This window comes from Ochotona curzoniae, unplaced genomic scaffold, assembly GCF_017591425.1.
Source record: "Ochotona curzoniae isolate NIBS_2020 unplaced genomic scaffold, NIBS_Ocur_1.0 scaffold_4701, whole genome shotgun sequence".
In the NCBI taxonomy this organism is placed as follows: domain Eukaryota; kingdom Metazoa; phylum Chordata; class Mammalia; order Lagomorpha; family Ochotonidae; genus Ochotona; species Ochotona curzoniae.
In genome coordinates, this window is record NW_024467122.1 from 1,140,953 (window position 1) to 1,154,694 (window position 13,742).

Here is a 13,742-nt window from a genome sequence, read left to right on the forward strand (position 1 = left end):
GCTGACGGCAGCCCACTCCTCTCACCGTCAGTTACCACCCGGGGAGGGGTCGGGGCAGCACTCCCCGGTACCAGGGCTGTGTAGGCACAACTGGCTGTGGCCAGGGGCAGGGGGCTCCTCGGGCAGCACTGTCGCAGGATCTGAAGCATGGCCGAGACCACGGGCTCCATGCTGCTGTCATTCAGGTGTTTCTAGGCAAGGAGAGACGGTGTCAGACACCCCTGGGCAGGTGCACACCTCTCACTGCAACAGGCAGGTAGCTCAGGCAAGGAGTTACACGCAGACTGCCCGTTGTAATGCACAATTCTGTCTACTCTACAATCCACATTTTCTTTCTCTTTCACAGCTCATATGGGACTGGAATACATTTAGGCTGAAAATAGACTCAAAATTATTTCAAGGAGGACGCCCATGAAGTAAGACATTGTCCAGGACCGCGGGGTAGGCATCTCGCTTCAGTCGCCCACGTGCCCAAGTGAATTCCGCCCAAGTTACGGAGTGCACAGGTGCAGAGATGCAGCCTTGCTTCCCTCTCTCAGCTGCTATGTGAAGAGAAGACATCAAGGCAAAAAGATAAAACATGAGCTCCAAAGAGCAGACCGAGTCCCAGGCACTTCACTGAAATGGCCTGCCTTTGTCTCAACACGCACAGCACTGCTCCCTCTGGGTGCCTGCCCAAAGCACAGGAAGACAGGGCTTGCACGTGGAGCGTTTGACACTAACGGAACATGACAAGACCCTTCTTTCCTGACACTGTGAAAAATGTAAGAACAGGCTTACTAAATCGAGAGCGAGAGCTGGGTGTAGGTGGGCAGCACTCCGTCAGTAAGCGCTCTGTGGCTGAATGGCTGCCACTGCAGGTTCAGCAGGGCAAGCCTCGGGGACGCTATTCCCGCAGAGGCCAGGTGCGGCTGGGGGTACTGGAACTCGGCCGCACGGGACGCCTCCAGGCACACATCACAGGGACACGGAAGGAACAAGAGACAAAGCCTGGAGAAGCCACTTCCAGGCAGCCAAGACTGAGCACACCCAAGTGTGAGTGTGAACACAGCCAGCCAGCCGCAGAGCACACAGCTTGAAGTGGCCCGAGCAGAGTGTGCCAAGCTGCTTCAACCTCTGGCCGGGCCAAACAGCCCCTGGTGTTTAGTACTGGGAAAGGCAAGCAGAGTGAGGGCAGAGGAGGAAGAAGAGGGAGGCTGGTGGCCGGTATCAGACAATAGTCACAGCCACTGCTATCAAACATGATCTCGGCTTTTCTGTGTGGGTTGAAGCTGGGAGAATAGGACCTCAGCCTGTGGGGTGTGGGATGGGATGTGAAAGCTAGACACCACAGCACGGGAGGTGCTAATCACCCGGTCTGGTAGGAATATCCATGAGCCAAGAGGTGACCCTTGGTTCAGGTTGACTGGGCCCGTAGATTTGTTTGTCAGCTAAGGGCAGGTATGGTGCAGGCTGGGGCAGGCCAGCACCCCGACACATTGTCAGGAGCCTGCACAGCTAGCCTCGGCCCCTGTATGGTGTCACTAATAAACAGGACTCACTCCACAGAGGTCCCAGAGTAGGGACCAAGAGTCAGATTCTGGGGCTTCCTGTCCTACCACACCCAGCAATGCACCTGATGAAACGCCCGGTCCTCTGGGATAGTAGATACTCCTCTTCCAGCCTGCCTGGGTAAGCCTGGAGTGCATACAGCACCCATCCTGGGCTGAACAGGAAATGCAAGCTCCCCTCTCTGTGCCTTGGCATCCTCGTCTTGGGGTATGAGGACAGCACCTCTCTCTCGGGCTGTGTGACTCAAACGGGCTAGAGGAGGAACAAGCTGGGCAGGTGAGCAGTGGGAGCCAGTGGGGGACATCAAGCTGATGAAACCCCAAAGGAGTCTGGACTAGAGCTGAGGAGGCCATGGCCATCCAGGGCAGAGTCCTGGCTACACTCTCACGATCATGAAGCAAGAGGTCAGAGCGGAGCTTCTGATCCAAGTCCTGGACTTCTTGCTCTGTTGTTAACTCTTCAATGTCATGGGCATCTCCCATCTGAGCGCCTACTCCCCTCTATCCCCCACCCCTCCCTGTGCTGCCTCTGCTCTGCTCTGGGTGTGGTTCACTCAGAGAGGCTCACAGGCTGGATGCTGGAGCCCCAGGGTGCAGACATGAGGGGTGGTGGCAGATGTGGGGCAGGGTGAGGCGAAGAGCACCATCTGGGGAGGGACAGTGGACCCCAGCGGCTCTCTGGACTCCTGTTGCCAGAAGGGACCTCTTTGCTCTCCATAAACACTCTCCACTGGCATCCACTTAGATAACACACCAAAGGTCCCAGAAGCACTGGGCCAGCTTAGGGCCCTGCCCTCAGGTCTTCATGACTGTGAACCCGACAAGGCTTTTCATGTGGCACTGTCCCCTGTGGAAATGCCCCCTTTGTGCAACATTCCAGCCCACCTTGCCCTTCTCTCCCCGCACCTGCCACTGCAGGATGCCTGGCTGGCCCGCCACATCCACACTGCTTCTCTTGCCCCCTGGTCCACCCAGCCATGACCTGGAAGGCCCCAGAAGGATGCACAGCAGAGAAGGTGTCCTCCCAACCTGAGGCAAACAGGCTAAGTCCTCCCCTGGCAGCTGAGAGATGCTCTTTTTCCCCACACAGCTCTGCCAGCTCCACTCTCACAGCCCACGTGCCACCTGTACGGATGGTCACTACCCCAACCCTGCTTCCCTGCATGACCTGAAGATCCCAGAGAAGGTGACTCCCTCCTCCACCACCATCCTCACACCACCCCCTCTGAGACCCAGCCCCTCACAGCTGCAGAAGCAGGAGGCGTGCACACTGCTGAGTGGCCAAGAAACCATTCCAGACCTGCCTGCCCTCCAGGTTGGCCACATTGCCCTTAGGGCTCACTCCTTCCCCCACAGACGGACAGTGCAGCAGTCACTGGCCAACACACCACCTCCACTCCTCCCCACCACCCCCAGTCACAGAGACTGTGGCCATGACCTAAGCAAGCATCAAGGGGGGGCCTCCAGATCCGCAAAGCTGACAGTGTCCAAGGACATGTTGGAGCTCCCAGACCGGCCGAGTCATGCTGTAACCCATCTTCACACACTCCCCAGGTGGTTCTCAAACCCAGTGTCCTGCATCTCCTGAGCTGCTGCACTCTGAGGAGTGGTCTCCATGCCGACCATCTCACACCCACACACGATGGCCACCTCCCCCTGTCTGGCCATCCTGACAAGAGTTTTCTCTCAACCTCACATTCAGTCCTCACTCTTTTTCCTCCAGCAGGATCCCCCACATCCTCCATACCCTCACATCCAGTCTGTGTGGGAAGATGGGACCCAGAAAACAAGACGTGGGCTCCTGGAGAGAGGCTGGGCCCTGGGAAAAGCCAGTGCCGTGGGAGGACCCACGGTTCCTTCCCAGCCAGCTCATGCCTGGGACGCCCGTGATTGCATCATAAACGACTGCAGAAATGGAACAGTGCATTTTTTAACAAGTTCAGGAAAGTTTTAAACTCACAAAGCAGCAATTTGAGGCAGTAACACAAAGTGCCCGTACCCCACCACCCCCGCCCCCAGCCTCCAGACCGATTCACACCCAATCCTCCACATGCTTTTTAAAACATTGGCTCTCACACACACGACGGAACATGTAGCATTTGTCACTCTTTGTCTGGCTTATTTCACTCAACACGATGTTCCCTAGCTCCAGCCATTTGGCTGCAAATGGCAGAATTTTACTCTTTCTGTAGTCAAATAACATCCCATCGCATATCTGTGTGCAGTCATCAGTAGACGGACAGCTCCATCGGTTCAGTATCTTAGCCATTGTGAGCAGTGAGAGCTGCTGTAAACATGGTGTGGACAGCATGTCTTCAATACCATCAGCTCACGCCTTTTAGGAACACATTCCCAGCGGAGCAATAGCTGCATCCCAAGATACAGCCCTGCCGCTCTGTCTCTGCTTGTCTCTGCACGCCAGTTCCCACGGCAGCTATGCTGACTTCCATCCCCACCTGCAGTGTTCGGGAGTCACCCTCTCCCCACGGGCTCTCCCCACAGCGTTGGTCACTCTGTCTTGTTGATGGCAGCCGTCTGGGCCTCGTTGGGTTTGGGGTTTGCATCTCCTGCTGGACAGGGACATCAAGGTCTTTCCATGTGATTGTTGGTCATGTGCAGTTCTCCTGAGAAACATCTGCTCAGGTCCTTTGCCCGTTTCCTAAATAAATGGGCTGCTTCTTTGCTGTTGAGGTTTTGTGCTGTTGATACATTTTGAGTTCCTGATGTAGTCTGGATATCAATCCATTAGATGTCTCTCCACTCTGTTGATTGTTTGCTTTGCTTGTGCGCTTGGCATAGTCCCATTTGTCTAGCTTTGTTTTTCTTGCCTGCTCTGCTGTGGTCTTATCCAAGAAATCATCGCCACATCAGTGTCTTGAAGTGTTTCTCAGACGTGACTTCGTAGCTGCCAGACTTACACTGAGCTCTCTGGCCTAACCTGAGTTTATTTTATATACAGCAACAGGTAGGGATCTAGTTTCCTTCCTATATACATACTTATGAATATACATGTATCTAATTTTGTCAGTATCATTTATTGAAAAGAATAGCATTTAAAAATGTGTGTCTGGCACTTGTGTTAAAACTTAGTGGGTTTCATGCACTTGGTCCAATTTCTGGGCTCCATTCTCTTCCGTTGATGTAGGTGTGATTTTTATGCCAGTGTCATGATGTTTTAATTCCTATAGCTTTTGGTGTGCTTTAACTCAAGCACTGTGACGCCTCCAGCTTCACACTGGTCTGCTCAGGCTCACTTCAGCCATTCCGGGCACTCCGTGGACCCACGTGAGTTTTGGGAATTTGGGGAGTTTGGGGAATCTCGGGATTGGTTTTTCTAATTCTAGGAGGAATGTCCCTGGCACTCTGATAGGAACTGCATTGAATCCACAGATTGCTTCAGGTGATACAGATGTTCTAACAGTATCACTTCGAGTCCTTGAACAAGGAGAAACTTTTCCTTGTTGATTCCTTTATCTGGTGTTTCATAATTCTCACTGCAGAAATTCCTCACTTCTTTGGTTAAATTATTCATAAATATTTAAATCTTTAGATATTGTAGACAGAATGTATTACTTTCATTTTAATTGCAAAGTCAGATACGGAGTGGAGGAGAAACAGATAGGAAGATCTTCCATCCGTTGATTCACTCCCCAAGTGGCTGCAACAGCCGATGCTGTGCCAATCCAAAGCCAGGAGCTCGGAGCCTCTCCCGGGTCTCCAACGTGGGTGCAGGGTCCAAGACTTTGGGCCGTCCTCGACTGCTTTCCCAGGCCACAAGCAGGGAGCTGGATGGGAAGCGGAGCTGGCAGGATTAGAACCGGCGCCCATATTAGATCCTGGCGTGTGCGAGGCGAGGACTTTAACCACTACGCTATCACGCCAGGCCCTTTAGAGGCTTTTTTGTTTTGTTTTGTTTTTGTTTTTTATGTGGATGGAGTGATGGTGTCATGAGTTGTTCTGATTCTAGTTGGAGCGGCCCAGAAAGGAACCCTCAGAGTGACTGCTTTGATAGTCTTCAGTGTCGGCAGTGTCTGCCACAGCACAACGGTCTCATCTCCAGAAGACTGCAGAAATAGTAGAGCATGGCTTTGCAGAGAGCGGGGGCTTCCAAGGTGTGGCACTAGTCCCCAGACAGCTGCCTGGCAGTCACACTCGGGCCTGTGCTGGCCAGCCCCTGGTGCTGGGAGCCACGGAGGACACCTGTGGGTCAGGAGCAGGCCCAGGCCCCAGTGCTGGGAGCCACGGAGGACACCTGTGGGTCAGGAGCAGGCCCAGGCTCCTGGTGCTGGGGGCCACGGAGGATGCGTGCGTTCCAGGAGCAGGCCCAGGCCCCAGTGCTGGGAGCCACAGAGGACACCTGTGGGATAGGAGCAGCCCCAATTTTTTCCACTTTCTCTGCTGGTTTTCAGGGTCTCTGTATCACTTGCGGTCACAGAGAGACAGAGGGGAAGCTTCCATAGGCTGCTTCACTCCCCCGCTGGGTGTAACAGAGCTGGGACACGGCCATGTTGAAGCTAGGAGCCACGAGCTCCATCCGGGTCTCCCACGTGGATGCGGAGGACTTCAAGCGGCATCAACAGGAAGCTGCTTCCCAAGCAGAGCAGCTGAGACTCAAAGCAGCACTAACATAGCTTGTCCCATCTCCCCACACCGCCAGCCTTGCTATCACTGCTTTACTGCAGGCTTTCCCTCAGTTCTGATATTCTACATGTAGAACTCTTTTCCTGGCAATGGCATCCCCCACCAGGGCACCAGGGTGTGTGGTGGGCACCGGGGTGTGTGGTGGGGACCGGGGTGTGCGGTGGGCACCGGGGTGTGTGGTGGGCACCGGGGTGTGCGGTGGGGACCGGGGTGTGCGGTGGGCACCGGGGTGTGCGGTGGGCACAGGGGTGTGCGGTGGGCACTGGGGTGTGTGGTGGGCACCGGGGTGTGTGGTGGGCACCGGGGTGTGCGGTGGGCACGGGGGTGTGCGGTGGGCACTGGGGTGTGTGGTGGGCACCGGGGTGTGTGGTGGGCACCGGGGTGTGTGGTGGGCACGGGGGTGTGTGGTGGGCACCACGGCTGCTGACGGTGTGGACTCTCTCAGTCTTTCTCTGTGTCCCTCCCTCCCTCTCTCGGTCTCTCTCGGTCTCTCTCTCTCTCTCTGTCTCTCTATGCCTTGTGTCTTCACTGCAGAGACTGTGAGATGAACTCACTTTAAACACTTTAGTGTCAAGAGTCAGAACTCGCACATCGCTGGGCTAGCCTCAGCCACAGTGAGCTCAGCCACGAGGAGGGTCTCCTCCTCTTCCTCTCCTTCCTCTTCCTGCTCATTCCCCCCGGCTCACCTTCCTCCTCTCCCTCCTCCCCCTCCTCCTCCTCTCCTTCCTCCACCTGCCCACCCCCCGGTTCACCTTCCTCCTCCTCCTCCTCTCACTGCTGGTGCTGCTAGAGCCTTGGTGGCGTCATCATCATCCTCCTAAGTCACGAAAAGCGACTATAATGATACTGCCGGATCCAGGGACTCTGGGCGAGCCACCCAGGAGCCCCAGCCCTCTTCAAGCTGAGCCCACCCATGGCGTGCACCCCAACCCGCATGAGGAGCCCCTGGGTTGAAGGTATCAGCCTTTCACCAGAATGAGTAGCTTCTCAGCAGCCTGTCAGACACCAGGCCTCTCTCCACTCTAGAAGCTCCTCTGGGAGAACATGTCATCTACCAGGCTGAAGACTTGCTGGAGGAGCAGTGGGGACACCAGTCAGCGTGAGGCTGTCACCCACACCACCTGACCTCTCCCTGCCACACCTGAGTGTGCCTTGGGCTAGTCACCACTCCTTGCTAGCTTTCAGTGTGACGGGGTGCTGCCTTGCCCAGCACCACTGAGGCTGGGGGCCTGCCTCACCAGACCTGGGCTGAGCCGTTGGCCTCCTCATCTTCATGCACCTGCTGGGGTCTGCCTCCAGCCTCCCAGCCCCCAGGGATTCTGGCATCATGCTCCCATCACAGAAACACCCTCTGGGTGTCCTCTGGTCCCCACCTGGTGGTTTCTAGCACAGGTCAGAGAACCAGCCAGCTGGCAGGGACCTGTCCCCAGGACTGGGAGGAGCTGAGTTGGGGACACAGCTGAGGAAGCAGGCAGGAGCCTGGAGACACTCAGTGGCACAACCCACCCCAGAGAAATGGTGTGCCACCCGCAGTGATTTCAGGGTGCGAAGCCGGGAAAGCTGGGATGATGGAGCGACAGCCTGAGGCAACAGCTGATAGAAGATTAGACACTGTGCTGCAGTGTGGCCTGAGTGACTGTTTAAGGAAGCCGGATTCAATAGGAAAGGCTCCACACCCCCGGATGGCAAATGCACCAGCCTGGCTGCCTCGCCAGCTCAAAGCTGCACGGGCACGGAGCCTGGCACAGCGAGCCCCCGGCAGGGAATCCAGAGAGGGGCAAAGCAGACAGCGGCAGGCAGAGCAGCTTGCAGGGACATCTGCAGGTGAGGGCAGACAGCCCCTCCAGTCTGGATGTGAAACAAACAGCCCCGCAGGAGCCTTGACATCCAGGACCCTAAACCATATGGCAGCTACGACACCCTCCTTCCAATGAGACCCCAGACTCCTGCACTTCTTCAGGTCCTGGTGGGGGGGTCACCTGCCCAGAGAGGACTTCACGTCTCTAAAGAGCCCCTCCCTGTCCATTTGTGGGTCACCTGGGACCTGGGACTTGTCACAGAACAGCTCGGACTTATCATCTTCTGCCTGGTGTCAGCCTGCCCCGCTGAGGGTTTACCCTGCAGGTCACATCCACCGAGCATCCCCACAGTGAATCCGCCAGCCACGGCTCACACGCACCAGCAAGCGAGGTGGGACTGGCCACCTCAGAGCACGTGGCATTTCTACAGCAACGGCACAGTCCACACAACGACACGTGTGCTGAGCCCTGGAGCAGCAGATGGACTTGTGCTGCAAGTCACAGGTGCAGCTGCAGGTGTATGGGAAGGGGGTGTGAACCCCAATTCTCTCCCTCCCTGCCGCCCACCCGTAAGGCCACACTCTCAGCACCCCCCACTACACCTCCAGCCATGAGTACATCTGCTCCTAGCTGTTGGGGTGCCCTCACAGTGGCCCGGGGTGCAGGCGTCACCTACCTGAGTGATGCTGAAGAGCAGCTCCAGGCCCCCCGCCGCCTGGAAGGCCTCCTGGCCAGAGCACACAGCCGTGACGTTCCTCAGGCAGAGCAGAAGGCCCCGGCGGAGGAACACGAAGCTGTTGGCCGTGTCGTGGCTGTGCCAATCCTGGTACAACCTGAGCAGGCTGCCCACGTAGCCCTGGTTCACCGCCCTGCGGCTGTTGGACTCTGAAATCCAGGGGAGAGGCAATTTTCAGGCCCAGTTCTCCAGCTGCTCGGCCCCAGACGGCCCCGGGGCTGATCTCCCACAAGATCCCGACACAGGTTCAGGGGGGTACAGCTACAGATGTTGCCTCATCAGGAAGACAGCATGGCCAGAAGTGCCCCCTAGCATTCCACGTTGCAAAATTCCTACCAACAGACTCCCTGAGGACAACTGGACACCCCCAAACGAGGGATGTGACCCGAATGCCTCAAAAACATCAAGGTCTCAAAAGGCCAAAAAAAAGAGACAGGGACTGAGGCCCCGAGAGACGCCAGCTGTACTACAGGTGGGACTTCAGGGCCAGGACCTTTGCTGGAGGCAGCAGTGCCGGGGAAAGAGGGAGATGCCGAGTGGGGGCTGTGCTCAACCGGCAGCAGTCCGGCCATGCTTCCTCTCGGCTTTGCTAAGCAGTGGTTATGTAACAGAATACCTACGCTTTGAGCAAATTCACAGCTGGAACACGAACATGTCTATAACTGATGTGTGTGAGAGCGAGGAGGGGGCCCATCAGATTCCCACCGTCAGGAATCTCAGGGGACCTAGGACATCGCCATGGGTTGAGCCAACCGAAAGGCTGGGTCACGGGAGACACAGTGAGGGACACAGCACGGGGGATGCTGCCCCTGCACCTCCCCCAGAGCACGGCAGCCAGGCTGCACCCTGTGCTGTCCATGTCTTCTCGCGGTTTAGGACTGACCAGAGTTGTCTGAGGCCAGGTGCCTGCCATCCACTGCTCAAAATGCAACACACGCCACAGCTACTGCCAAAAAGCCCAGTGGGCAAGGCCAGAGCTGTGCCAAGCCCCTCTCTTCCCTGTAGGTGTGGGAAGACTCAGGACCCCGCAGGAACTTTTGGGGACTTCACTCATACAGCCCCGCCTCCCCACTGCTGGCCTCAGCTCCCCCACCTCCAGACTTTCCACAAGCTCTCGGGTGTCCCCAAGGGTCCCTTGCCCCATGGATCTCAAAGTACCACCTGCTTCTGTCAGGTCCCACATGAGTGTTCCGCATAGCGCACTGCCCGATGCACCTGACTCAGCCTGGCAGGCGTCCTTCTGGAGTCGCTGCCTTGGCATATAAGACTCTACAGGGAGACCTCAAGACACACACAGCTAGACAAGAATCATAGCAGGAGGCTGGCTCACATGTTCATGGTCAAGCTAGTCCATAGTCAAGCTAGCTCAACCCCGGAAATACGCAGGACAGAGGCTGGCGGTGCCCAGCAGGGCTGTCAGCTGGGCTGTCTGACCTGACTTGACTATCACTAAGGCACGCGGTGGACCCCATGGCTTCTCTGCATTAGCCCAGATCTCTCCTGGGACCCTGTGCCTCATCCTGGGTCTCCTGGACAAAGCACAGGGCAAGAGTGATCAAGAGGAACGCCTCTCAGCTAGCGAATTTAGCCTCCTTGTCAGATTCAGCTCCTGAGCCTCAGGCTAAGCTGGGATGAGGTGGACCAACAGGCAGACGCCCAGTCTGTGGCTGAAGCACAGCAGCTCCGGCCCTGGCGCTGGCACAACCTGCATGGCCCACCTTGCGTCCCTGCTCCCTTCCCCATCACAGCTCTCCATGCAGGGGTCTCCCCTGGGGACCCTGGGAGAGCGCGTGAATGCACAGCCTGACGCAGACACGCCACGCTCATTCCAGAGGGCAATGTCTTCCCTGCGTGCTCCTCGCATTCTAAACGGCCTGCTCTGCGGAGCCCCGCTGTGTGCTCGGCCCTATTTATTTTTTGCTTTCTTGACGGCATCTCACTCAGCCCCGACCTTGAACTGAGATGAGCCCTGGGCACCCAGTGACGTGCTGTGGACTTTAAAACTGCCTTCCTGCCTCCGCTAATAAATTTCCCTTTTGTATCAGAACACTCTTCTCCCCAGTTGGTCCTGGCCACCCAGCGTGGGAGTTCCTAAACGAGGTTCCAACCCATCCAATCCCTGACACTTAGGAGAAAATTAGGATGAAGTAAGAGACGTGAAGGGAAGCCTCACCACAGAACAGAAGTCAAAATGGCCCACAACGGGCAGGGCCTGGGGGACAGCACCAGCCCAGAGACCTGTGACTTCGTCTTCAAGGGGATGAGCTGGCAGGCTTCATCCACGGCTCTCTTCTGTCTGGGGAAGAGGGTGATGAAAAACATCTTTACTTGTCTGAGAGAAAAATCCCTGATCGAATGCAGCGGCTCTCTGCAGTTTCCTGTTAATCCCCAACAAGCTGTGTTGTTTACTGAGTCTGCAACGGCTGCCCTTGCCACGACCTTGTCCGGTTGTGCCTATGGGAGCCTGGGAAGGGTCTGTAACGTGGGTGGGGGTGAGCAGAGCGTGGGTGGGGGAAGGCTGCTGAGAAGCCTGCAAGTCTGGAGGGGCTCTCCTACCAGGGCCAGGCAGAGTCCTGAGGAGCACAGAGCGGCTCCGAGACTGCTGGCCGAGCGCACAGCCGAGGGTCTGGGAGCTCCACAACTCCCGCCTCACGTCTGCTTACACAAACAGCTTCCTTGGAGAACTATTTCCTGTTGCTTAACTTGGTCAAACAGGCTGGGGATGGGGGAGGACAGGCATGGGGGGTTCCAAGGTCTCTCCTGGGTAACCAGGCCTGGCCCCACCCCAGAGGCACTGGCTCCCCTGCCAGGCCCCCACAGCCTCCTGGTACACTGCCCGATGCACCTGACCCTGACTCAGCCTGACTTCCCTCAGTCAGACACCGCTCTGGCACATCACTACCTGCACCTTGTACCTCTAATTTGGGGGGTGGGGGATGCTGGTGCTGAGCCCTCAAAGCCGACTTCATATGCAGGGGCAAAGGGGGCTGACAATGTCATCTGCTTTTTTTTGACTTCTGTCACTGACCACATACTCCACAATAAACTTTGATAATCAAGAGAAAGAAAACACACAGCCCTTGCCAAGAGTCACCAACTTAGAGGCCCAGCATCCAGACTCAAGAGCAGGTTGCCATGGTAACCACTTCGCTGCTGCTCCAGTGCTGGCCCGAGAGGACCATCTTCACAAAGAGTTCGTCTCCCAAACAGGAGGGCCCAGCAGCCGCCAAGTCCCCAAGGCTCAGTGTCCCCGATTCATAAGCACAAGCAGCCCGCCTCCCTGGGCTCCTTCCTTGGCCAGATCAGTGCAGGCCTTAGGTCAGGGCCGTGCACGCACCTGTCAGCCTGCAGCTCCAGGAAGACCCCCCTGTCTCCCCCACACTCACTAGCTGCTCATGGCCTCCTGTGCTGGGGTCTCGCCCACAGCCACGCCCACCACATTCTGCAGTGCAATATCCCACAGGGCCCCCCTAGTGGTCACTGCAGACAAGGCTCCTACTGGGGAGAGGACTCCAGTCACTACAACACACATTACTACAACGTGGCACCTGAGGCAGCCGAGTTTATGAAGAGGGTGATTCTGCCTCGTGGCTCTCAGCGTCCAAAGTCCAACAGCACGACAGAAAAGAGCCCACGACGAGAGTCGGCGAGCAGGCACCTGTCCGGGTCTCAGGGGCTTCGCTCCCCTAGAGCCCACGAGGATTCAGTCACAAGCCCCACTCGACTGACCTCATGGAATCACAGCAGTGCCCAAAGGACACCGTTGTGGACTAAGTCTCCGCCTCTCGCCGGCAGTCACTCTGGTTGCAGTGCGGCTCCAGCACAAGTGCAGAAGATGCGCCACACTCCCCACAGTGCTTCCCGAAAGGCAAGGCGTTCATGCGTGCACAGAGCAGCCACACACTGCCTGCTGCCCTCCTCGCCATCACTGTCCACCACCACCAGAACCCTCTGGTCACTGCTCTAGCATCGCTCTGCTGTGACAGGAGCGTGGGACCACGGCAGCTTCCTCCTCTTGAAAGTCCCATGCAAGAAGCAGGGCTACAGGTGCCCTAACCATCCACCGGAGTTCGGGCTTCCCTGCGCACTACTGAGTAGGCTTAGCCAAGCCCCCGTGCCATGTGCCCGACACGTGGCTGTGAGAGACAGGCCTAGGCCTGTGAGGGCTACCCTGTGCATGTGAGGGGCTCCGAGCCTCCTAAGGGAGGCCTCAGGCTGCACCCCACTGGCTAGTCCTCTGCCCTGACTCAGGGGAGCCCTCTCCACACACCGAGTGCTCTAAGCATCACCCACTTCGGGCATTTTGTATCAGTGGCACAGGATGGACGGAGACACATAGCCTACGCCATCTTCCTGTCACCTGTAACTGCTAGAACACAAGGAAGAGCCCAGCCAGGCCTTAGAGCAAGGGAACTTCTCAGTCCACGTGCAGTCCCCGTGGAGTGAGCCTGACCTGTTCCCCAAAATGACCCCCATCTGCTGCTGTTGCCTTTCGTTCTGAGCAGCCCTGACCCGCCCACCCGACCTGAGCCCAGATTCATACAGGTTACATCCACATGTATGTGTTAGTGGCTCCTGGCTCTGCAAATATTTACATGTGTCAAGTGGCTTAATCCTGGAAGATCCCTCTGGATTTTGTGTCTTTGAGGACCCACCTTTGCTTTTGGCAAGACACACAAGGCAAAGAAACTCAAGGATCCCACTATGCCTGAGAACGGACAGCCCTCAGCCGCACAGCACATGGGCCATTGCTGGTCCTGGAGGTTCTGGCCCTAGAGGGTTACTGAACTTGCCATCTGCTCAGGATCCTTCTAGAAGTCCAGTTCTTTGAACCACTTACAGTTCACCCACTCCTTTCTGGATTCCTGTCAGGATTCCCATTCCTGAAACAGAAGACGACTCAGCAGGGCTTGTCCAACCCCCACTGAACTCCACGGTCTGTTTCCAAGCCCTCCGTGCATCGAGTCAGCCTGCACACAGTGGACTGATCTCAGTAGGACATCCCAGGACCACAGC

The 13,742-nt window shown here is 56.8% G+C and overlaps 1 protein-coding gene across 1 annotated transcript in view; it reads right to left on the reverse strand.

Moving 5' to 3' along the window:
* Positions 1-13,742, reverse strand: part of AGBL1 (AGBL carboxypeptidase 1) — a 472,681-nt gene that overhangs the window by 402,016 nt on the left and 56,923 nt on the right. Inside the window, exons 8-9 of the mRNA XM_040969772.1 lie at positions 8,667-8,875; positions 26-191 (exon numbers count right to left, since the gene is read on the reverse strand). Of these exons, the coding sequence (XP_040825706.1) occupies positions 26-191; positions 8,667-8,875 (375 nt within the window). The remainder of the gene's footprint in view (positions 1-25; positions 192-8,666; positions 8,876-13,742) is intronic.